We start from the raw sequence: 26,885 nt of genomic DNA on the forward strand, positions 1-26,885 counted from the left end.
CGTCATTTAGACGCGGGGGTCAACAGCCCCCGGCTTTGAAAAAATAATGTATTTACATGTAAATGGGCATGGTTTTACTGTTTTTGGTACAACTTGCATTTAGTATACACCATTCCCCCTCCCCCTGCGCTGGAAAAATTCGAAACGACGGGCTTGAGCCAAATTCTTTCTTTGTAAATTTTCATATTTTAATGGACTTTTGGAATAGATGAGGAGCCAAAATTTTTGAAATTTATCCTCATTCGCGATGCCGTAATTCTTCCAAACATTTCAAATATTGCTCTTCATTAGTATCACTTTGTATGATATTTAGTATGGAAAAGGAATAAAAAGTAAACTAAAATATACACAAAATTATAACTTTTAAGAACATGGGATAGTCTTAAAAGGGTTCCTGGAGTCTTAAAATAGTCTTAAAAGGGAACACCTGGTTGCAATCCTTTGATTGCAAAAACTTTAGAAACGATCGATTTTTTATTATTATTATTATTTATTTACTTTTCTTTTCTTATCGTAATTCTTTTCCCAGAATTTTTGAATTTTTGAGGAATTTATCATGTTTTTAAGTCATTTAACATACTCCATAAAGGGTGCACACTGCACAGTTTTATTTAACTATAGTTAAATACATTACATGATAGAAAATAGATGTTCAGAAAAAAACGAAACTAGATTAGCTCAAAGAAGACAAATCATTTTTTGAAACGCTCCATCTTAAAGATCATTGTACCTCAATTTAAAACTCGAGAGTAATAAATACTTGGAAGAGTTTTTATATTTTTTTCTTTGAAGAATAATTTGGTTCATTTGTATATTAATAAATTCTAGGCTTGTCTTTTCAAGTATTTCCAAACGGGAAATGAGGACGTAGAGGTTATGAACTTATTAGTAATGTGACTGAAATATTTAAATACTTTTTAACTGTTGCAGGTGTTTCCACGCGATGGTCAATTTATCTTCCCAGAAAATGCGAGCATAGCTTTCACGGGTGGACGCCAAGAAAATGCTTGTAAAGGCAAAGGTAAGTTGGGGAAAAAAATAAATTGTGCTAGATGACAAGATACTTTACTACACTGATGGCCACACAAAACGCAACACCATTAAGGAGTAGGCAGAATCAGGGCTACTCACCCCCTTAAGAGCAAGGGCGCACCCCCTTCCCGAAAAATCTCAAAGACCCCCCAAAAGCAACCGCCCGTCCCCCCCCCCCCAAAAGGAAAAAACACCCATAAAAGCACCCCTAAAAATTTCAATGACGCAGCCTGCGCCATGACCCCCCTCCCTTCTAGGTGGGCGCCCCTGGGCAGAATGAAACGAAATTTTGCACACGTGATGGTAACATTGATATTAGAAGTGATTACAAAATGAAAGCAAAACGATCATTTATTGCTGGAAAAATCCCAAATGAATGGAGGTTTAAGTAAAGGAATCGTCTGGCATCCTTCACACAGCAGTCAACTGGCCCCGCACGCCAGACACATGTGTCGCTACCATCCTCATCCTGATGAGTAGAATCAATCTCATCAAAAACAACCCTGTTGTAAAAATTTCCTCGCCAAGAAAACCTTTAACTTTTCCGCACACAAAAGAAAACCTGCATCCTGAACCCAAAAACCCTCAGCCATAAAAAGTTATGATATCTAGTTTGCCCGCCAAGTATCTGCCAAACTATCATCCTCCCTCTTCTCCTTTTTCATCACAGCTACTTCCATTAGAACCTCCTCCCACCTTCAACTCCTCAGAAATATGGATAGATCTTTTAAATTGTTTTCCCGCCAAACAAGATAAACACACACTTTTTTTCAACATTTTTAAGCTCCCCCCCCCCCCCCTTTTTGTCACAAAGTTCGTTTTACAAGCTACTTTTTATAAACATACTCGACATCAAGCATTTTTTAATACGAAAATCATATTCGTATTAAAAATTTTTGATGTCACACTTCTTACTCTTTCCTACCCCCCTTGTCACAAAGTCACAATTTAACGCCCCCCCCTTAAACATCATTTGTGTTGTAGTAATCCACAAATGCTTCTTTATTGTCGATCAGGATTGTCAAATTCATCGAGGAAAGAGGAAGTGCTCGATTCTTTCGAGTCAGTTAAAATTTGTGAATGGCAAGTGATCCATTTTTTGCCATAAAAGTGCGTGTTTGAAATTCTGTAACTTTTGATTGATTGAATAAAGCATAACAAAATAGCATATCAAATTGAAGAAAATTCAAAGCTCTACAACATTGTCATTCACAATTTTCATGAATACTGATCCTGTCAGGCACTAGGGGCAAATATATGACAAAAAGAGAGAATTTTCCCGAAAATCGTCGATTTTTCATAACATATACCCGGAAAAGTATTGGAAGTTTGACAAATGCGTAATAGAAACAGTTTCGTAAGAAGTTTATTCAGCTTGAATTTTTATTTTAAACGCATTTTTTCCACTGTTTCCAACATTTTCTCGAAAAACCCAAAATTTGTTTCCCCCTCCCTCCCACCTTTAGCTCACTCCTTTGGGACGTGGTCTTTTAGTATGCTTACTTACTAACTACCCCTAACAATATTCTGAAGTCAAAACTTATCGCACATCCCATGCACGCTACAATGTGTTTGTTCATTGACTGGACTATTATGTTAGAAAAAAATGTGTGTGTGTGGAGGTGGGGGAGAGGGAGGGAGGTGCTCTTGAAATATGCTATTTTGACAATCCACTAATGATGGTTTTCCTCCTAGAATATCCATCATAAACTTGACATTGACAGTACAGGACAAAATTGCCCATAACTAGTTATAACCTACTGTCTGACCGTCGATTACATGAAAAGGCTAACATCCGGTTTGTAGGCGGAAATGGACGTATCTATTAGTTTATAGGGATGTTAGTTGGTTTGTTACAGATGTGCACTTTTGCCTCTATTATTTAGCCTTAGTTTTGTAAAAATGAAAATTTGCTCTCAGCAACATTTTTTTAATCTTAAGTTTATTCGATCTATATTCTCACGGCAAAATTTGATTTATTTATTCACAACAAAGTTTTGAGCTTACCATTTTGCTTTTATGTTCCTGAACGAAATGAAAATACTTTCTTTTCTTTTTGTTGTTTCCATGGTAACTATTTTTGTTTTTCCTTATTTTAATTTAGGGAATGCAATAAATGAATAAGGAACTAGTGACATTATAAAACGCGTGCATCAAAATCCCATCGTTATTTCCCCTTCTCCCCTGCTAGATTCATTCAGATGGAATAGTTTTTACTTGGCAGATTGCCAAATTACATACAGTCCGCAGTCAAACAGTAATACCCTATTTTTTCATTGTTTTTGAAAACAATCAAAAAGAGGAAGTAATTGTTAGGCGTTATGACAGAAAAAGTAACTTAAGGAAATAGGATATAGGGAATGGGACCCTTTCTCGCAGGAAATAGGGTAGTTATACAAGACAAAAATTGCATTATACAACTACATAAGCACATGTTTCAAATGTGATAAATGAATACAAACAATAGATAATAATTCACAACTATTGAACAAATACGCATAAATATCTCATACTTTTCTACCACACTTTAATACTTCATTCTGCATCATAGATATCTTCTTTCAACGACCTGTTGATTTCTGGTATGACCCGTCTGGCTGGAACATTACATCAGACTGTGCATTTCCACGGGTACCCTCAAGAAGAAATGGCGCAGTCCCTCACGCTTTCCAGGTTCCATGTCGAATGGATAAAGTGCGTTTTCCATCCAAGATGTCCTTCCAAGTGCACCACGACTATCCTTCAACAACTGTAGCTGGCTTGCAAATCAATGATATCGTAAGTGGAAAACTACAGTCGACTCCCGCTACAACACGATCCGACTTGCGCGAAATGGCTATAACGCGAGTTTTTCAGGAGAAAGGAATTTTAGAGCTAAAGCTAATTTATCGCTCTCAACACGAAAATATTTGGAAAGGAATCGTGATGCTAAGTTTCGGCTTTGTTATTGACTACTAAACATTAATTCGTGAATGTACTTCATCCAATGAATGTTCATCCTTTCAGAATCCCGACTGCGCAAGTTCCCACATACCGCACTTCTAAACATAGCATTGTTAGCCTGTATGCATCACCACTCCTAATTTTTATTCTAAACTAGCTGTACCCGACGTGCGTTGCTACGCCAACAAAAAAAATACATCATTATACTGATTTTCATGACAATCGGTTGAACGGGGCAAAAGTTGCTACCCTGCAGTGCCACCTGGTGGCGAGTGGCTTCAATGAGCATATTATGCACCTTCTCCGTGGAAAAATACATATATATAGCAATTTTCATAATAATCGGTCCAGGTATCAAGTGAAGCCGTGACTATCTACTCAAATTTTGTACTCACGCAGTTTGCAAGATCAATCAATCGCTAAAAATATCTAATAGAAAAAGTTTTAAATCCCCCCGTTGCGCCATAAAACAATAAAGAAAGAATTTATTTGTTCAAACTCAAGAAAAATGGCAACAGCTAACTTCTTATCAATGAGATCAATTAATTTCTGCAGCCGATCATTTTATTCGTATTTATCCAATGGATTGTGACTTAAATTGGAATAAAAAAGAAACTATCGATCGGATTTTTTTCGAACTGGTCTATAAACATTCCCAGTACCAAAAATAACAAACGGTGAAAGTTTCAGCCAAATCTGCCGGGTAGTTTTTGAGTTCATGGATGACATACAGACAAACATTCATTTATATATATATAGATAAGAAAGGTGATGAAATATCACCTAGGCACGGTTTTTCACCTAAAATTTGAAGACGGAAGCAAAAAGCGAAAGTTTACAATAATTTAGGAAAAGGTAAAGATTCTTGATACGCTTGAACAACTAGAAAGTGGTCGAAGGTAGCACGGCAATTAGGTATGGCGAATCTTTCATACGTATAATTAAAAGTCAAGAGAAGGCAATCCGTATAAGTCCAGGGATCCCAGAAGTGTATTACCATAGATGTAAATGTATATATCTCTCTCCTATTGATAATTGATTTTGTGCATCGTAACAGTATTTTATGTTGAATAATGCAACTTTTTTTAAAAAATTCGGTAAAAATTCAGCTCTTCATGTTAGAAACTGTAATATATAGTTAAAAAATGGTCGAAAACAGTTTAAAAAGGTGTTTAAGTGTCTAAAATGATTGGGTATGTTAGTGAAAAAATCATATACACAACATTTTTCTACAACGCGAAATTTCGACTTACGCGAGGAGTCTTGGAACGCATCCCTCGCGTAAGTCGGGATCCGACTGAGTAAGAATTGGTTGTTTTCGTTGCAGGGATACAGTTCTAGTAGAGAAACAACTTTTACGGAGATCATCCTTAAAGCGATTTTTCGAAAATTCGATTTTGTTCTTTTTCTATTCCAATTTTAAGAACATTTTTTCCGAGCAAAATTATCAAAAGATGGACGACTAAATTATCAAGTATTCATAACGTGGGCAAGCCAATTGGCGAGAAATTCATCATGAATTATTTGTAAATATGCAGGGGAACCAAAAGACCTTTTAATTTTCTAATACGGGCAAAGCCGTGCGGATGCCACTAGTCATAAATACAAGCGCCTGACTGAGAAATAAGAAATAGGCAAATATTTTTTTTCTACTCGCGTTTACTACTCTGTATGTACATTTAAACTATGATTTTTGTATATATATTTATCCAAGAACATTCTTCATCACACTTATTTTTACCTGTTTCACGTATCAACTAGTTATTGAAGCAGAACATTAATGCGAATTCCGTAGCTTAAGATTCCACATAATGCGAAATGCGAATTCCATAAAGTTAAACCAACGCTGTTTGATACAAACAATGTAACTACCAGATGTCAAAACGCGAATTTAAATATGAAAAAAATTCTTTTTTCTAGAAATTTTTTTCCCCGGGTTTTCCCCAAGAAAAAAATTTTTCCCCAAAGAATTCCCCTCAAAACCCATTTCCCCAAAATTTCCCCAGAGAGCACCAGATTTCCCCAAAATGGGGAAATTTCCCCCAATCTGGCAACACTGCTTAGGAGTAAATGTGAAATACAAAAGTTCTATTAGATCAGATGAGAGTGAACTGAGTAGCTTGAGTTTGCTGTGACGATTTTTAAGCATAAAGTGTTTTAAAAGGAAAGCAAAACTCGTCAAATTATACTTCTTTACTAATAATAAAGCTGAAAGTCTCTCTGTCTGTAGGATGTCTGTAGGATGTCTGGATCTCTGTGACGCGCATAGCGCCTAGACCGCTCGGCCGATTTTCATGAAATTTGGCACAAAGTTGTTGTAGTTGGCAATTTGTAGCATGGGGGTGTGCACCTCGAAGCGATTTTTCGAAATTCGATGTGGTTCCTTTTCTATTCCAATTTTAAGAACAAAAATATCATAAGATGGACGAGTAAATTACGAAATTATCATAACGTGGAACCGTAACATGGGCGCAAGCCAATTGGCGAGAAAATTTACCATACATTATTTGTAAATATACAGACGTACCAAAAGACCTTTTAATTTTTCTATTACGGGCAAAGCCGTGCGGGTACCACTAGTAGATAATAAAGTTATTCAACTTTGAGCAAAGTAAAAAAAAAAACTAATAAATAAATTGTCAGGGGAAAAAAATGGACGCACAAAATAAAATGAAATCAAATGGGGGACGAATAACAGAAACAACTACAATAATAAAATTATTATTATTATTACTATTAATCCTCATATACATATTAGCCGATGATCGAGTAACCCGCGAGTTTCAACAACGAAACTCGCGCCGCGGCATGATAATTTGATAATATGTTTTGGTAATGTTTAACATGCATTGAAAGGCTTTATTGTGACAAGGCTGAACTCGATCCGGTAACTTGACTGTTTTACTGGTACGACTCGTTTTAGGAGAATGAAGAAACGTAAAAATTTTCAGCAGTGAACGCTATCTACTGGATTTTAGGGTTCATCCACTGGAGTTAGAGTTAAAATTTCAACTATCAAAATATCACCAAACAGGCAATTGCTTCGTTCAAATGAAGAAGCTATTTTCACCCGTCATACCTTGACGAGCGATTTCCTAGTAATAATTATAATTATAAAACATATGAAAACATTAAAATGAAGCGACTATAAGCAGATAATTTTACCCCCTGAAAAGAAGAGGAGTAATTTTAAAAGTGTCACTTTCTCAAACTTGACCGTGACAAATTGACAAATTTTCAACAAATACAACTGAAACTGAAATTCTTTAAAGTTATGCAATGCTTTAGTGCAAATTTACTGCAAAGCGAATGTTAATAAGTGAGTTGAATGGGGTGGTTTCCTTCAGTCAAAAGTATTACTTTTAGTCATTGAAATGGATAGAATGAGCAAAAAATAAATAAATAAATAACATGCACCCAGAAAATACTTTCATTTTCCCAACAGTTTTTTTAAATTAATTTTTTTAAATGTATGATTTTGAAAACAAGGCGGGGTCTTGATGACGTCACAAATGATGCACTTTGCCGCATCTTTCTACTGCGTTTCCACGTTATGATAATCAATAAGCGAATTAAAATTGCGCTCTACGCTTGCTACCAACCCTATCGTTGCCAATACACGTGAGTAAAGATGCGAATTAAATATTTTGCTCTGTGAATGGCAACACTGAATGGCATTTCATCATTTGAGATGTCATCGGCAGAAGCCGTAAACAATGAAAGCGCACCGATTTAAGTAATTTTTTAAAAATATTAAACTTAGTCAAAAAAAATTTTTAAATGGTCAGTTCCTATGTTTTTAAGCATGCTCTTTCAGAAAAAAAAAACTTTTAAAATTTTGGAAACGATCTCATTCTCGTTCTAAACACTAAATTTGTAACTCCAGCGCTCGAATACGCTACCTTGCGGCGATTTATAAAATTAAAGAAAAAGGTAAAACATTGCGTTCCACGTGTGTATGTTGGTAAACATAGGCAGTTTGTTATGAGTGTTAATTAACGCATTCGATGTGTCTTAGATTGCTTTCAGCAACAGAAATTGTTTCGTCCCTAATGGTATTCTCGAGCTTCTCAAAATAATGTTAGTTTTCATTATTTCCCTCTAAAAAGTGAGTTGATTGTCGTAAAAGGCGAAAGTGTAAACACAAGAAAACTCTGGATTAACAAAATTTGCCTTTGCATGAAGTTATGTTCGTCTGTTTGAAGCTTTTTTTTTTCTTTTTTCTTTCTTTATTTTTTTTATTTTTTTTTTTGTGAAAAAGATAACGTTAAACCAGGTAGTTTTTTTTTTTATTGTTTTGTGTGAATGGGGTCGTTTCCAAAATTTTAAAATTATTTTTTTTTCTGAAAGAGCATGCTTAGAAACATAGGATCTGACCATTTTTTGATAAATTTGTTTACATTTAATATTTAAAAAAAATTACTTAAATCTTAGCGTTTTCATTGTTTACGGCTTCTGCCGATGACATCACAACTGATGAAATGCCATTCACAGTGCAAAATATTTAATTCGCATCTTTACTCACCTGTATTGGCAACGATATGGTTGATAGAAAGAGTAGAGCGCAATATTAAATTCGCTGCTTGATTATCACAAAGTGGAAACGTAGAGAAGGACGCGGCAAAGTGCATCATTTGTGACCGCATTAAGATCACGCCTTGTTTGAAAAATCGGACATTTTAAAAAATTAATTTAAAAAAAACTGTTGGGAAAATGAAAGTATTTTCTGGGTCCATGTTTTTTTTTTTTTTTTTTGCTTATTCTATCCATTTCAACGACTAAAAGTAGTACTTCTGAGTGAAGGAAACCACCCCATTCTAAAATAAATTTGATTTGTACGTCTTGGTAGGAAATCGTATGTAAGTATGACCAATTATTTTTTACTTTTTAGTCCCTCTTTGGTTTTTGAAGTCGGTTCTTTTTTTATTTGAAAATAATTTATTTTCAAAAATGAATGCATAATAAGGTTCGAAGAAAGGAAAAGGAAAAAATTTTACTCACACTCTTTCAGAATGCAAACAACAGTTAACAAAAATAGTAGCATCGAAAACGATCTTTTTGCAAAAGTCCCAATCGCTAAGCAAACCCTTCATAAAAACGCTACCATAATAAAAATCGCAATCGTAAAAACGAAACTTTTCGTACAAAAATAGCAATATCATACATTTCTGATCATAAACATATTTTATGACATTCCATTTTCCTATTCTTTAAAACATTAAAAAAAAAAAAAACCCGCGGTAAAACTTTTCCGTTCCCCCCCCCCCCCCCGGAAACTAGGGGTAAACTTAAAAGCCAATTTTGTGTTTTAGTCGTTTATGTTTATCCTCCAAAATAGTCGCTGTTCTTTACAGTTTACTACAAAATACTCGTTTTTGCCCATAGTTGGCTAAAATAAACGTTATAGTCGTCTTTGCTTCAAAATAATTAGCTTTAGTCGCCAGTGAGAAGGGGAAATGGATGGAGAGCGGGCACGTTATTTGGCCTTGACACGCCGATTCTCGTAACATGGACTATATAGCGATTTTTTTTTTTTTTTTGTATTTTTTTCATTTTTACAAATTGATTTTTTCGTTAGAATTGCCCCAAATGATGGAATGAAAATATAATGACTGCTCCTTACCTGTTACTAACTTAGTTATCAACTTTGGTATAATTCACCTCAAACTTGTGTGATTTAAATAAGGATGGATTTAGCTTTTGGGTTTGGAAGGGCTTTTTAGCTTTTGGCATATATGGAGAAAATGGGCGTCAAAATTTTCGTGGTAATGGTATCCGCCGATAGTGGTGCTACACGAAAGAACGGATGCTATATCGGTGGAACGGTCTGCAAAAGACAGTGCCTCGAATGCATCCCCATTAGAAAGAAAACGAGCTGATGTGTGCATCACATGACTTCCTTTTACTCCAATTTAAGGATAATAGTGCCTCGGAGTGAGCAAAAAAAAAACTTTAAATACTTTCATTCCAAGTCTGTTGCGAACCGAAGCAAAGAAAACGTTTTATACATATAAATTTTCCCAATATTGGCAGTTTTAATGTGATTCACAATGGTTAACTTACTCTCTAAATAAGGCTTAATTAAAACCAGATTTAAAAAAAAAATCCGCCAAATTCGTCGCCAAGTTTTTCGACAAAACTTGTCGTCCAAAAGCTTGGCGATATATTGCCAAGTGTTTGCCAAATTATAGCACCGATTGAGTTTACATTGAAATTAACAATGATTTTACCCAAAAAAGGTGTAAAAGACCACCTTTGGAGCATCCAAATTCAACCAAAAGAGAAGGTGCACAACTAGACCCCACTTGGAGTCTATGTGCCAAATTTCAACTTTCTACGACATACCGTTCTTGAGTTATGCGAGATGCATACACACAAAAGGCACGTACATACGGACGTCACGAGAAAACTCGTTGTAATTAACTCGGGGATCGTCAAAATGGATTCTTCAGGTGTCTATACGTTCTTAGGCATGTGTCCACGTGTGGTCGGGTTGAAAAAAAAACTCGACATTCATTCGGGGGTGAGCAAAATGGAAATTAAGGCCGATTTTTGAGTGAAATTTTTTTCGCGAATACAATACTTCCTTTTTTGTAAAAGGAAGTAAAAAAAAAATATTTCTGACGTTAAATATTTCTCACTCATGAGTAAACTTGTAACGTTTTTCAAATAAAAAATCTTTTTTCTTCTAGGGTTACACCGAGCAGCAGTTCAGGAGCCTGTTAGCAACTCCTGTGGGAAAGATGTTGTTTCCGGATAATCCCGGAATCCACATTGCGCCTGTGGAGTGCAGCGATCCGACAGGATGTGCCTGCGGAAACGACAGTCCACGGGTGAGTGGTGAGATGCCTATGTTTAGAACTTAGAAGTCGGAAGATGTTTATACATAGGCCAAGAAAGATACCAATGATAGACATCAAATGCATTGGAAATGTTTGGCTTTAAGTGTCGGTGGGTTGGATGTTGGATCCCGGGCAATGATGGGATTCAAATAATTAAGGACTAATTTATCAAAAAGTTTCTAAAAATGTTCAGGAGGTGAGAAAAACGAATTAGGGTTAGAGCAAACCAGTTTTATCAACTTCTCTGGGTACAGAATGGAGCACGAAAGCACAGCAAATCATGGCCCAGAATAAGAAATGTTTGTGTAAAAAAAAAATTAAAAAAAAAAATTTGAATTTTGACATCTTGAATTCAAATTATGTTTTTCGCAATCACGAGTGTGTGTATGTAGGCGTTTGTGTTTGTGTGTGGGGGGTATGTGTGTTTGTGTGTAGGGGGTAAGTGTATGTGTGTGTAGGGGGTAAGTGTATGTGTGTGTGGGGGGTAAGTGTATGTGTCTGTGTGCTGGCATAAGTGTGTGGGTAGTTGTGTGTATCAATGTGTGTGGGGGGGGGGGATATGTATGTGTTTGTGTGCAGGCATGAATGTGCGGGTAGTTGTGTGTATATGTGTGTGTATGTGTTTGTGTATGTGCGTAGGTGTATGTGTGCGTAGGTGTATGTGTGTGTAGGTGTGTAGGTGTATGTGTGTGTAGGTGTATGTGTGTGTAGGTGTATGTGTGTGTGTGCGTGTAGTTGTGTATGTATGCGCGTGTGTGTAGGACACGGATGCAACCTGGAGACGTCTTTGGCTGTAGGAGCAGCAGCGTGAGGAGCCGGTCGACGGTGATGGTGCGGAGGGTGGCGGTGGGAAAATAAAATGATAGCACGCCAAAAACAGTCAAATTAAAGCAATAAGCAATCGTGATTGCTCAAAAAAAAAAAATAATAATAATAATAATAATAATTTGAATTCTGAAATTTTGAATTCAAATTATGTTTTTCGCAATCACGAACTGAGACAGGACCCTACTCATTGGAGTTATTGTTTCTAGAAACAGCTCCTGTTCCCCCCTCCAAGCCTGCCTCTCCTCCTGGGCGGTTACGTGTGCATAGTTGTGTGTGTAAGTGTGTAGGCTTGTGTGTGTGCGTAAACCTGTGTGTATGCACGTAGGTGTGTGTGTGTATGTGTGTGACTGTGTGAGCGTGCGTGTGTGTAGGACATGGACATTTTGCTCTGTGAATGGCAGCACAGAACGACATTTCATCATTTGTGATGTCGTCGGACAGAAGCATAAACAATGAAATCTCGCCAATTAAAGTAATCTTTTAAAAATATTAAACTTAAAACAAATTATTTTTTTAAAAAAATGGTCAGATCCTATGTTTTTAAGCATGCTCTTTCAGAAAAAAAATACTTTTAAAATTTTGGAAACGACCCCATTATACGTTGCTATTTCTTATTTTTATTTTTCATGCATAAAGGTATATTTATTTAACTTTGTTTGCTTGCCTGGTTAGAGCGTTTTGGCTCTCCAACAACTAAAAAACTACTTTTTATTTCTATGTTTCTTTTCGAAGGTACTGCCTACAATTTGCATGTTTGAAGTGAAAGATAAAGCTTTGGATTGCTCTGATCCAATCGAAGTAATGGGACACTGTAATCCAATGTGTGGTGAGTACTTTCTGGATTCTTAATTCATGTAACCACTAACCAATATAAACTTCGTTAAGTTTTCATCGCAGCAGGGGCCGACTAACTAAAAGTGGGGCCCAAGGCCCACAATGCTTTGGAGGTACCCTCTGCATCATAGACTAATAATAAGAGTAGACAGAGCCTTCCCGGACTTGCTGATGAAAAAATTGGTTCATGGATACATCATGTGACTGGTGGAAGGCTTGGCGAAAACTTTGGCAGCATGGTTGCTAGATGGCAACGTTATCTATAGTTTGGCACTCGACAAAAATTTCAAAACGTAATGTGTTTTTATTATAATTTTTTTCCCCAGGTGCAGAGATGATTGAACTGTTTTTCTTTTAGTTATGCATTATTTTGACATTAGTAATTAGTTTTTGATCACAGTTTTCAGTAACTTTTATTTCATTCGGAACTGCTACGTCAGCGTTGGCGAAAAGGTAATGGCGTAAACGTTTTGCGTTAACGTAAAAATGTACTAATCGGTATCTTAAATTGAAATTGTAGGTAAAAATCTTACCGCTTGCCGATTCTTTTTGGGCGCTTGCATCTTTAATTGCTTAGAGAGTTATTGAAATTGAATAAAGAAAATGCACAATTCTATCTAAATGAAAAACTCGCTATATTAACAAAATATTTACAACAACAAATTTACAAATCGGACTCCATAAAAGATCATTCTTCCGTGTTCCATCAGTTCTATTTATTTTATTTCTCGCGGGCGTTGATCGTCTGCTACGATCAACGCCCGCTGTTGCTGGGATATCCACCAGTCACATGGTTTGGTTTATGAGCAGCAAAAGGGTTGGCATTGCTCGGTCTACTCTTATTATTAGTCTATGCTCTGCATTTCATCACTTTAAATCAAAGCACTTTAAGTCAAAGCAAAATGATGTCTAACACTTATTTAAAAGAAGAATTTTTATTGTTAACACAAAAATATACATATTTCGGTTGCTATGCATAAGTTTTTAAAACATTTGGGGCCCCTAAGGGAGATGGGGCCCCAGGTCCAGGCCTAGCTGGCATGTGCGGTAATCAGGCCCTGTAGCGCAGCATTCTATTTTCCAGCACCAATTACGGCGTGCTGCGGAATGGCGCGATTAGAAATTGGTCGATCGTGATTGAACGTGCCCAAATCTCAGAGCAGACGTCCAATAGAGATAGTATAGTCTGGCTGTGGTAGAAGGATGCTTGACTTTGAATGAGCTCATTTATGTCTGATTTAAGGTCCCTATGTTCCGTTTTAACCTGCATTTAAAATATTTTAATTTTGATTATGTTTTTGCGATTTTAATATTTAAATAAATTATTTTACGGAGTGAGGGACGTCTTTCAGTTCCAGCTCCTAATAATACCTGCATTTGCTATCACCACAAACAGATCTCAAGGTGAAACTTTTGATAAAATTGGCTTTTCAATTGGATATTTCCAATTCACAACTCCAATAAACTATAGGGGGCGCTGCAGTCACTGTCTAATGGCGGATGAAAAAGGTAAAACAAACGCATGCCATAACTTATAACTTGCTTTGACGCTTAGTGAATGACAGTATTTTCCCATCGTGTTTGTGGGAAGCTTTCTTTTCTATTCTTCTGAAACCACATTACACCACAAACTGTCTGAAGCCTGCAGTTTACCCAAAAGAAAACACATGGAATGAAATGTTTTAATTTTTTCGGTAGTAGTGTTAATCACCGCAAGGTAGCGTATTCGAGCTTTGGAGTTGCGAATCTGAGGGATGTTCTGTTATGTGAGGCGGTGAGAAGAAAAGGGATGTAAGTGACAAAACTAAAAATTTGGATACAACCAACACAATAGTAGAGGAACCTCTCTTATGTCTTGGAGCAAGAGATAGTACTATAGTAACGCTGGTAGGTGTTGCTGTACAGCATAATTTAGAGAAAAAAAAATACAGTGAAAGCCTACATAGGATATAATCTTTAAACGCGTTTTACTTAAAACTTGAAGATGTCCACTTACATCGTTTCAATTCGCACTGCCTCATATGTACTGTATTAGAGCTAGAATGATAAAGTAAATAAAACACAAATTACTTCTGATATTTTTAATTAATATTTAAAGGTGCAAAGATTACAATGAAGTATAAAAGTGGCTTTGCCCTTAGCACAGTTTTGGAACTTCATGAAAGTGTATTGTCCAAGGTAAGTATACTTCGTATTCTTTTTAAATTAATACAATGGTTAAGGAATAAGTTTCAGCATTGTAATGGAATTGATCTTTGATCAATAAAATCTTCCCTTTTTTCCTGTTTTTCACTCCTCTAAAATAAATGTCACTCTTCTAAAAAAAATGTCGAGAATTTTCACATCTTTCAAAAAAATGAACCCAACAACGTCTCTGTATAATTAGTGTGTTATTCAGTGTGACTTCGTTTAACCAGCGAGACCTCAATTTTCTCAATCGTTTGTCCTAGATGCATATTTCCAATTACAAAAATGGTTAAAATATGATGCTGAGTTTAGATATTAAAACTTTTACTATCTGACCACGGATTATATGGAAAGGCAAACATCCGTTTTGCCGTTTTGGAAATGGACGAATCCCTTATTTTTTACCGATGTCAGCTTTTGCAGAAACAGAGTCTCATTCAAATGAGCGGAATACGTGCATCAAATTTTTACTTTTTCCTCTTATTCACATAGATTCGTCTTATCTGGACGTTTGAAAATTCTATGCAATCCGTGGTTGGACTATAAGTGAAAAAATACAGAATCTAACTTTTTATACGGCCCCTAGGTCCTGACGATTATGTTTAGGGAAATAATCTACATCAACAAGTAAAGCCAACAAAAAATGTTAAAACATTTGCGACAAACAGGGAAATCTTCGATTTTAAAATTTGAAGGAATCTTGCTGAAAATGAGGTGGGAATATGAAGATGTGACACAATTTAAAGACGTGCTGTCGAAGTTTAAAAAAAAAAAAAATTTCGTTGCTTTCGAAAAATTAATGCAATTATTATAGTATTATGATACGTAAAAGCATAATACGTAATTTCGTGCAACTCGATTCTAAATAGAACTTTAAGGACCTAGGAGCTATAAAAAAAGTTAGATTTGGTATTTTTTCACTAATTTCTATATCGCTTCAAACTTTTAATATCTTAACGATGCATCTCAGTTGGCCAATTATGCAATTGGAAATACGTACAAATTGGACTAACGGAGAGAGGTCTTGCAGGTTAAACGTGGATGTGCTGTTGATACACGTATGACAGAAATATAAATATTTTCAGCCCGAGTTCCTGGCGGTTGAAAGTTTCACTTCGAAGACTCACGACGGACTCATCCAGTCCATTTTTGTCGATGGCTCTGAAATAAAAGGATTGGCGAACAAAGCAGCTAAGCTAATTCATGAGTCTCTCAGTAAAGGTACTTGTACTGCTTATGAATTATAGTTTTGTTAAGTGAAACATTTTATACAAGGGCTTTGGAAATCTAATCCGTATGTTTTTTGTGTAAATAGTTCTTTGTTAATTGTTGACAAAACAATAAAAAGCTGAGCTGATTCATGAATCTCTCAGTAAAGGTGCTTGTACTGCTTTCTTACATTCTTGTACAGCGAAACGTCTTATGCAAGAGCTTTGAAATTCTGATCCACAAGCTTTTTGTGTGACAGAAGTGACGTAGTTGTTTTTTAATTGTAGACAAAAACAATGAAAAATAATCCTTATATATTATTTCTGTAGCCTGTTTTTTGTTCCTACGCGAAATCTTCCTCAATTCTTGATCGATTTCTTTGATTTACATCTCATTTTAAAGCTTATCGTGCAGGCTAATGACGAAAAATAGACCCACAATCTAAAAATTGTTTTTTTTTTTTTCTGTCAAAAAAAAAATCTTTTAAAGCACCGAACTGAGGTTTTCAGTTAAATGTATAAGTTTAACTTGCGCTCCGGTTGACAGAGCTGAGTAGCTCGATCGGCAGAGCGTTCGAATGGTATACAGAAGAACGAGTGTTCGGGCCCTGTCCGGACGATCTGCATTAAAAAATTAAAGAAATATCACGCGTTACATAAAAACGATAAATACTGCAAGAGAGATAGTAATTTAGATGAGATTGATACGCTCCTTGCTGTTATGGAAACTTGATGCAACATGTAGCTTTATCGATTCTTAAGCGTAGAATTTTTTTGAACAATCACATTGCTTATTGTTCTCACTTGCCGGTTTTGATGTCTTATGATTTTATTTTTCCCCCGTCTCCCTCTGCAGCACCGCCGTCGACCGGCGCCTCTCGATGCTACTCCACTAGCGAAAACCGTCTCCAGGTTGCATCCAATCCTACACAGACACGCATACACACACCTACACACATACGCACACACAAACACGCATACACACATATCCACACACTCATGCCTGCACACAGACACAAACACACACGCCTACACACAAAAACACACGCACACACATACCCACACATCCACACACACACACACTCGTGATTGCGAAAAACATAATTTGAATTCAAGATGTCAAAATTCAAGTTATTATTATTATTATTTTTTTTTTTTTTTTTAAAGCTTTGGCTCCGGTCAGAAAGCTAAAGCATAATGTAAGCGAAAATATAAGTGTCAGTTTTAAAGTTTCAGACTACAATGGAATAGTTTTTCGTTAGGGAAAAAAAATCGTATAATGAAATGTAGATTCTTCTAATGACAGTTTTTGACCCTTTGTACAAATAAAAAAATTTCTATCACAAATTGAAATTACGCTTTCATTTAGTTAAACTATGAATATTTATTAGAATACGAAGTAAAACATTAAAATTACTAACAACTTGATGGGTAAAATATCTTTTTTTTTCTTCTTCTTCCTGCAAAAAACAAATAGTCACATTTATACTACATTCGAAAAGCTACGGTTAAAAAACGAACTTAGTTCAACTGATTTTGTATTTTAACCGTTCGTTTAAATGATGAACACGTGCTACCATCTAAGCCATAACGGTTCAAGCAGCCTGCGATAATAAATTGTATAAATTTTCAACAATAAAATACTTCTCTTCAATATCTTACCTTATATATTATTTCTGTGGATTATTTTTGCGTCTGTATGAGAGATCTTTTTTATTTCTGGCAGAAATCCCCTCCCCTCATTTTAAAGCTTATCGGGCCGGCTAATGATGAAAAATAGACTTATGGTCTAAAAACCAATTTTTCTGATGCGCCCCTTACTGTTGCAAAACCTTGATGCCGCCTGTAGTTCTTAAGCGGATTTTTTTAAGCAAAATTTTAATACAATTTTCCATTTTTTTGCTTCGCTTTCGGCGAAAAAAAAAAATTAATTTGTTTTCTTTTTTCTTTAATAAAGCTTAAAAGCACTGGATTTTTTGGTAGAGCGTTCGGCTATAAACTAGTTGAACATCGGGCCTGCCCGGGCTGTCCGACATTATAGCTAATTTAGATTAATATTACGCATTACATGTACTCATAACATACAATAGATAACACACGTAATGAAATAAAGTAAATACGACGGGAATGCTACTTGGCGTTTCGACTCCTTTATGCAGGTTACACTTATTATTTAGATAAGTTGACTATTACTCGAAGGGTGTTCTTTCTTTTTTTTTAAAGCTTTGACTCCGTTCAGACCACTAAGCATAATGTAAGCATAAAAAAGGTATTAGATTAAAAAATTCAGTTTTCAAGGGAATCCTTTTTGTGCACAAAAACTTTTTCATTGTATGCTGAAATGTATATTTTTCTCATAGGAGCATTCGACCTTTTGTATAAATGAGAAAATGATCATGGATGCGTTAATGCTCTGCAAAGAATTACAGAGAAAAATTCTTGATGACTGCCAAAAGACTATCATAGCCAGCTCCTCTTTATAAACGGAACACGAAATTAATTTATGTTTTCTTTATGCATGTTGTGCATAAAAATCGATATAAGTACACATTAAACTTATCATATAATTAGTCATCACTAGAATGAAGTATTTTGTTACCTACGGAACCAAAACCCTATTTTAACACTAGTATTAGATCTCAATTTTGGCGGTTTCGATTTACGCGGCATTTCCGTGGAACGTAACCCCCGCGTAAAAACGAGGGTCTACTGTACTACCTAACGTAACTGAGTAGGTTTAGTTATATATATATATATATATTTTTAAATACTGTATTTATTATTTTTGCTTAAAAATAGAAGACCTATTTAATTGTAATTAAAGAAGAACAGATTTTTTTAAAAATACCAAGCACTTTTCATAATGCAATTTATGAAGATTTTTTCAAAAGGAAAATTATTTTCAAATAAAAAAAGAACCGACTTCAAAAAACAAAGAGGAACTAAAAAGTAAAAAATAATTGGTCATACTTACATACGATTTCCTACCCAAACGTATAAATCAAATTTATTTTACAATTTCAGTACAAAAAACAACTAAACTAAACACCCAATTATGAAATAAACACTGATTTTAATTACTATACGATGACTTATTTTAATACCTAACTAATTATGTACGATCTCTTAATTTTTAATAACCATTTGAAGTCGGGGCCTCCTATAAACTACTACCTAACGTAACTGAGTAGGTTTAGTTTTAAAGACTTTTGGTTTTGTTAAATTAATGTTTAACTCAGGATTTGTTGGGTTGTCAGTAACGTTAGATAGTAATTTATAGGAGGCCCCGACTTCAAATGGTTATTAAAAATTCAGAGATCGTATATAATTAGTTAGGTATTAAAGTAATTCATCGTATAGTAATTAAAATCAATGTTTATTTTATAATTGGGTGTTTAGTTCCGTTAATTTTTGTACTGGAACTGTAAAATAAATTTGATTTATACGTTTGGGTAGGAAATCGTATGTAAGTATGACCAATTATTTTTTACTTTTTAGTTCCTCTTTGTTTTCTGAAGTCGGTTCTTTTTTCATTTGAAAATATTTTTTCTTTAAAAGTATCTTTCCTTATTTCACAGATATCAAAGAAAAGGGAATGTACAAAGTAGAATCGGCAGAATTGCAAAAATCAGAAGAATGGGCATCCGGAATTATGACATACGATCGCTTGGGAACAGATGATGGTAAGATTTAATTAAAATACACTCATATCCTTTGAAATTCAATGTTTTCAAAGCCTTTTTATTAGAATGGAAAACAAATGAGTCAAACGTCTGCTGTTTCCATAGATCCTTTACGGTAGGGGTTCCCAACCAGTGAGTTGCGATTCGATTCCAAATGCGGTCGGAAATTATTCTGATGGGGTCGCGACATTATTCTTATTCTCAAAATACACAAGATTGCAACTGTATTGTGGTTATACAATGGGGTTGTTTCCTTCGGTCAAAAGCACTACTTTTAGTCACTGAAATTGATAGAATGAGTATTAAAAAAAAAAAAAAAAAAAAAACATGGACCCAGAAAATACTTTCATTTTCCCAACAGTTATTTTTTAATTAATTTTTTAAAATGTCCGATTTTTCAAACAAGGCGTGGTCTTTATGACGTCACAAATGATGCAATTTGGCGCATCTTTCTACTACGTTTCCACGTTGTGATAATCAAGCAGCGAATTAAAATTGCGCTCTATGCTTACTATCAACCATATCGATGCCAATACACGTGAGTAAACATGCGAATTAAATATTTTGCTCCGTGAATGGCAACACTGAAAGGCATTTCATCATTTGTGATTTCACACGACAGAAAAGTAAACAATGATAGCGCACCGATTTAAGTAATTTTTTAAAAATATTTAACTTGGACAAATTATTTAAAAAATAGTCAGATCCTATATTTTTAAGCATGCTCTTTCAGAAAAAAATACTTTTAAAATTTTGGAAACGACTCCATTGAAGCTTTTAAAATCATGGTGCAGTTATCGCGCATGTCAGTTATTTTTGGCTATTTTCGAAGTTTTTCATCTGAGAACCCTAGTCTGAGAGATGTAAATAAAGAGCACGTGATGTATAAAATTTCAGATTAGGTTTAATATTTATAGTGATTGACTCAGCTTATTATTATATGTGTGTCGATTGAAATCTGAAGTGCCATTTTTCTATTTGATCTGCTAACATCTGTTCATCAAAAAAACAAAAAAATATTTTTTTTTAATTTATTTATTTATTATTTTTTATATATTAAGCATAATATTGCCTAAAATTCTAAAGCTTCCCGTTTCGAGAAAAAAGTTTCTGGTTGCCTCAGTTATGGGGTGCTACACTATGTGAAACATGTATTGATCCTTAATACCATGACAGCCAAACGGTTCATCCGTAGTATGTATTCCGTAAATTATTCTAATATGATTTCTCCATTCCACATGTTTTAGGCTTGTCTTCGGGTGGAGTAGCAGGAATAGTTATTGTCGTCATAGCACTGATTGGTACTGCTGCAGCATTTTATATTTACAAGAGGAGACAGTAAGTACATACTTCGATGCTTTTCAGTTCTAAATAATGCTAAGTGGCATTTTTTTTTCCAGCTGGATCAGAGTGATATTTTCAATTGCTTCATTGTTGCCTCGATCCTCTTCCAAAACGAAGCCGACTGCTGCTAGGACACCCTTAATATGGAGGAAGTCGAAGATGTGACCAGGGCTATGGTCCATGCTTCTGTCCCCATCTGACTTCTAGTTTTTTCGTACCTGTTTGCACTTGTCATACGACAACAGCAATAGCAACAACAACTGAGGTTTTGATGCTTTTGCTGCTGAATCTGTCGCATGAATTTTTTTACCAGATGAGATTCTTTTGAATTTCGGTCAAGTAAAAAATATTGAATTGAGTTTTTCAAAAGGGAAGAAAAAATCGACGATTGATTTTCGTCCTCGATTTAAATTGAAGGTGTTCAGAAATAATACTCTAACTATGTTTGAGATCAATGTTCTGTTACAGTTTTAATTTCTCTGAAATTCTAAAAAGCCTGTTTTTCAACAGAATCCCTGGATTTTCATTCGCCAGATTTGACTTACGTGCTGACAAAATAGAGCTGGAACTGGGAACCACACCGCATGAGGATCTGCAACCTGGGGATATCCCTACCTCTAGCGACCCACCGGTCAAGGATAACGCTTTCGATAACCCTGTTTATGGCACCAGCATCACTTCGGAAGTATGTTCACTCGTGAAATCTCTGCGAAATGTTCGTATTCTAAGCTGCTGAAGTCATTTCACAGAAATAAAAATTTTATTGCTTTTTGCCCCATTTATCCATGCCCCATTATCCATGGAAAGAGGGCTGCGTTGTAGCGACAGGTTAGACATCTAACAGAGCAATGATAACTGAATTAGCCATCCAAAGATGGTGCCACTAGTCATTCCGAGATTTTAGACACGAAGCTAATGCGGATGGAAATTTATTATTCTAGCTGTAGCAAAGGATCTGTCACTCTAGACATACAATTACACAATAGATGGTGTCACTGAAATCAATTGTTTTCACATGTTGTTTAAGATGCCACCTAGTGTGTAACAAGATAACTAGAGCGGTAGATAGGCTGCTAAACTAATCTGGAAATTTCTCCAGTCTCACAAGTCAAGTACAGTCTCCCGTCGTACATGTGCCACACAGGTACAGGCGACGTAGACTCTGGTAGATTTTCAACTATCGACACACAGGACTTTCGGGTCCGCAGATGTTACGAGAGAGTACCGCGCATGTACTCGAAAAAATTTTACGACCTCGGGCATCAAACCTGAGATGTTCCAATCGGGGATTTTCCCATAGGGTATATACTCTATATACGCTATATATTCTCAAACACTTTTAGACACATTATGTATAGGAACGCATACACATATTGTGCATAATGGATGACTGAGCGTCGGGGGGGGAGTGCTCGGGGGGGGGGAGATACACCTGTTGGCCTGGGCCCGAGCCTGAAGAGGGCCCAATACTTTTAAAATGAGGGTTGAAATATAGGGGTAAACAATATGGAGGAGGGCCCGTAAAAGTAATTTATGGGCATCAAAATTTTTGTGCACGCCCTTGCTGAAAGTATACCCCCCCCTGAAAAATTGATGGAAACATCACTGATTCCAATCACGTGTCCGATGTCGTAACCACTAGGCTCCCCACGGTTCTGAGTGAAAGTTCTATTTAGCAACATAAATAATGTTGGCTCCAGAGCAATGCGTCCTCGGGGCGAAGAATATTTGGAAAATAGTATTCTTCTCCAAAATGATTGTTTATGTGCCAGAATGAATTCTTTTCAAAATTTACGACTGCTAGGGTTGGTCCATTACGGAAAGTCCCGAAAGGCTTATAAGAGATAGTAAGAGTTTTTGAAAATAATAATGTTACAAATTCTGTAAATAGTAATTATTGTAGGAACGTAACCTGTAAATAGTTTCCCGTAATGAATATACAACCCCTTTTTCATTCGGCTAAAGTATACGACCCCTATTTTCTTTCTTTTCATTGATAACGGTCTACTACTTTACAGAAGCGTGTGGAATATTTGAGAAATTTCTTTTCGGTGTATTTAAGCCGTTAGCGATGGATAAACAGTTTAGTTTCGATTGATATTTCGAACTGAGAAGATTTTTGCTCTGTTTATAGCGAGGCATTTCGCTGTGTTGTTTTCGTATTTGGAAGTAAATACGTGTGTAAACGTTGAGTTTACGGTGTTGTGTGATAATTGCTTAATTGCTGATGAATAATTTAGCAGTTGTTGAAGATCTTTCCTGTACATAGTGTAAATAAATTTCCTGTGTTTTTATCAAGAACTGTGTCTTCATTTCAAGAAAGTGGAAGTCGCACCGAATCCGTTACAATTTGGCGCCCAACGTGGGGCTACTTCAGGACTTTCTTGCAGTAAGTGTGACTTTGGACATTTTTTCATAAAGACTTTTTAAATTTGGACTTTATTTTTATGGTGATTACTCGCGCAATGGATGAACAATTAAAACAACTGCTTGATGCAATCAACTCTGTGAAGAGTGATATGGCGGCTAATCAAGGACAATTAAAAAGTGACTTGACTGCAAGTTTTACAGCTAATCAAAACCTATTGAAAAGTGATTTAACGGTGCTGAAAAATGACCTAGTTTCTAACCAAGAGGAAATTAAAAACGATCTTACTTCGGTAAAGACCGTGATAGAAAATAAATTTAATGAGATAGAGCATCGAGTTGATGCTATTGAAGGAAAGTTTGAGGCAGTTGAAGGACGATTCATCGCAGTGGAAAATAAAATCGAAGAGAAATTTGAAGAAAAATTAAGTTCCGTTGAAGGCCGATGCAATGCTGTAGAAAATAAACTGGAAGAAGAAGATAGAAAATTTCATCAACTTAAAGAAGACATCTTTAAAGACCTGGAAAGGAGATTGGCGACCGCGGAAAGCAGCTCTGTACAGTTTGGCGCTCCCACATCGGTTGCTCGACCGTCCATTAAACTTGCCACTTTTGATGGGAAAACTTCGTGGCAGGTTTACAAAACTCAGTTCATGATAGTGGCGGAAGCGAACGGATGGGACTTTGCTACCAAGGCCTGCCATCTTGCAGCATCCCTGAGAGGTGACGCAGCGGAGATTCTTCAGACCCTTCCGGACGGCCAGCGCCTGGATTTCGCCGCCCTCACATCTGCGTTGGAGCTTCGCTTCGGTGAGAAGTGCCAGAAAGATTTCAGCCGACTCCAGTTGAAGTCCCGTTTTCAGAAAACCGGGGAAACCCTGCAAGAGCTAGCGGCGGACGTCGAGAGATTGTCTCATCTGGCTTTTGGCGACTGTCCTGCGGATGTTCGAGACAACCTGGCACTCAACTACTACATCGACGGGGTTCGAGATCCGGAAATCCAGAAAGCTCTACGGATGGCGGATGTCAAAGACCTGAATTCTGCTGTTGTGTATGCGATGAGATACGAGGCCGCCCAAGAAGCAACCCGTGTGGATCGCCATCTAATCCGGACTCAGGAAGCTGATGAGTCTGATTCCAGGTCGTCCCACCTCGCTGAACTTAAAAGACAACTCGGTGACTTGGCAAGACATCTGAGCACCATAACAGCCTAAAAGAAACAAGAGCAGAAGTGCTGGAAATGCGGTAGTGAAGGACACCTGCGAAGGAGTTGTCCGGCTCGCCAAGCTACGCGAGGGAAGGAAATCACCACCACCAGAGCTCTGCAGATTTCCTCTTCTAGTAGTGGCAGTGATGGACTTTTCATTTACGCACATGTAAATGGGAACCCCTGCAGACTGATTGTTGACACTGGAGCCAATGTGACAATCATTAGGACAGATGTGGCTCGTGAATTTGGATTGAAACTGCTGTGGACATCGCCACGCGTAAGTCTCCAGACTGTGACAGGTGACAAAATCGAGATTGACGGTAAAGTGGAACTGGAAATAGTGTTTGGGAATGCCACCTACCATCATACGGCATTTGTCGCTAATATCACGGACCCCTTCATTCTCGGATTGGACTTTTTGAAGAAATATGACTTCACTCTCGACTTCAAGACTAATGAGCTGCACTCGATGAGAGAAGACATTGCCGTTTTCCCTGCAGAAAGTGATGTAAAATCCGCTCATCAAATAATAGCTCAAACAGATTTATCGATTCCCTCAAGGTCAGAATCATTAATACCTGGCTCCATTGAAGAAACCAATAGTTTTCGATTTGGACTCATTGAATACCCTAACCTAAGCAATAGCCTAAAAGGAGTGCTGGTAGCGTCTACGCTTGTGGACCTTTCTAAGGATGTAATTCCCGTGAGAGTCGCCAACGTGAGTGAAAGGCCAAGGAATATCCGGAAAGGTGAAGTGTTAGCAACTTGTACTCCAGTAAACTGCATCATTAGAAGAATCAGTTCCCCCGAGACTGTGTCTTCTGAGTCCTTGACATCGAAGTTAATTGGGAGTGCACCCTTATCGAAGGATCAAAGAACTGCTGCGGAACAATTGGTGGACGACTTCAAGCATCTGTTTTCATCTACATCGGAGGATGTGGGTCGGACGAATTTGACGCAGCATAGGATCTACACTGGAGAACACCCCCCTATTAAACAGCACCCGAGACGACTACCGTTCGCCAAGAAGGAAGAGGTTGAGACCCTCCTGAAAGAGATGAAGGAGAACGATGTAATCGAACCTTCATCCAGTCCTTGGGCGTCTCCCATCGTCTTGGTCCGAAAGAAATTTCTCAAATATTCCACACGCTTCTGTAAAGTAGTAGACCGTTATCAATGAAAAGAAAGAAAATAGGGGTCGTATACTTTAGCCGAATGAAAAAGGGGTTGTATATTCATTACGGGAAACTATTTACAGGTTACGTTCCTACAATAATTACTATTTACAGAATTTGTAACAATAATTACAATAAAAGCACTTAGCAAAATGGTTGAAAATTCGAACGTACCCAGGGGGTCTGCACCTCAAAGCCCAAATTCTAAATTTCTAATTAGTTTTTTTTTCATAGTTAAATGTTTTACGTGATTTTTAGCCCTTTTTTGTGTTTATTTCGTTACACATCCCAAACAATCGCACCATACAATTTTTTTCGTACTATAGTGTAGGGAATTTAATTTTAAATAAGATGACAGAGAACGTTTTGAAGACTGACCAAAAATTTTTGAAAAAAATCTTTATTTTGCTTTTTTTCCTCGGTTTAACTTTTTTCTAAACTCATCGCGCACAAAGTATGAGAGATTTCTTTCTGAAAATTAAGTATATGTAATATAGTAAAACATCTTTTGAATGCAACTTGACAGCATTCAAATGAAAAGGTCTCGAAGAGCCCATCGCCAGACGCAGATGTTTTTTTTATTATTATTATTATTTTAAGGAATATTTGACCGGCGCTGTGCTGTTTTAAATTTTGTTCCCTCACAGGAGAGATAAAACCCCCTGTCATCCCCATTGCCACGTCACTGGGATGCAGTGATTCGAAAAGAAAAATGTTTGCACTGATTGAAATTATAAAGCACACACGAGAAAACAATAGTAGAATACAAAGTTCAAATAAGAAACACGGAACGATTTATGAACTCCTCGCAAAAATGTACTGATACAGTGACCCATATATGCAAATACAGCAATCTCTCCCCTTGTTACTTTTTCTCCCCGTGAATAACTGAACTCTCTCAAAGTCGGGCCTCTTCTCACCAAAACTAAACTATCCATGGTCGTTTTGCATGGTCTGAATAAATATCATTAATAAATAGAAATGTCATTGTTTTGCCACATTCATTTCTTAGTAATAACTCTGTCAAGACTGATATCTTTTGAAATTCCATTTTCAGTCACCAGAAGAGGTCCAGAACATCAGGGAAGGAAATGACTTCATTGAAAATCCTATGTTTGTTATTTTCGACGATTCGTCTTCAAAGCAAGGAGAAAAATGAACTGATTTTAAAATTATCAGTGTTCTTTTGTTCGCTTTAAGAACGTTCGTCATTGCAATAAATAAAACTTTGT

General features: G+C 36.4%; 1 protein-coding gene across 2 annotated transcripts in view; it reads left to right on the top strand.

Annotated features, from left to right (window-relative positions):
• LOC129223731 (protein amnionless-like) overlaps nucleotides 1-26,885 on the top strand; it is a 48,745-nt gene extending 21,860 nt beyond the window's left edge. Inside the window, exons 3-12 of one of the 2 annotated variants that reach the window (XM_054858087.1) lie at nucleotides 931-1,021; nucleotides 3,584-3,810; nucleotides 10,668-10,808; nucleotides 12,378-12,471; nucleotides 14,578-14,657; nucleotides 15,752-15,887; nucleotides 19,453-19,557; nucleotides 20,805-20,895; nucleotides 21,412-21,616; nucleotides 26,711-26,885. In XM_054858087.1, the coding sequence (XP_054714062.1) occupies nucleotides 931-1,021; nucleotides 3,584-3,810; nucleotides 10,668-10,808; nucleotides 12,378-12,471; nucleotides 14,578-14,657; nucleotides 15,752-15,887; nucleotides 19,453-19,557; nucleotides 20,805-20,895; nucleotides 21,412-21,616; nucleotides 26,711-26,812 (1,272 nt within the window). In that variant the 3' untranslated portion in view covers nucleotides 26,813-26,885. The remainder of the gene's footprint in view (nucleotides 1-930; nucleotides 1,022-3,583; nucleotides 3,811-10,667; nucleotides 10,809-12,377; nucleotides 12,472-14,577; nucleotides 14,658-15,751; nucleotides 15,888-19,452; nucleotides 19,558-20,804; nucleotides 20,896-21,411; nucleotides 21,617-26,710) is intronic. The other variant, XM_054858088.1, reaches the window with a different exon arrangement.

This window comes from Uloborus diversus, chromosome 6 (assembly GCF_026930045.1).
Source record: "Uloborus diversus isolate 005 chromosome 6, Udiv.v.3.1, whole genome shotgun sequence".
Lineage (NCBI taxonomy): Eukaryota > Metazoa > Arthropoda > Arachnida > Araneae > Uloboridae > Uloborus > Uloborus diversus.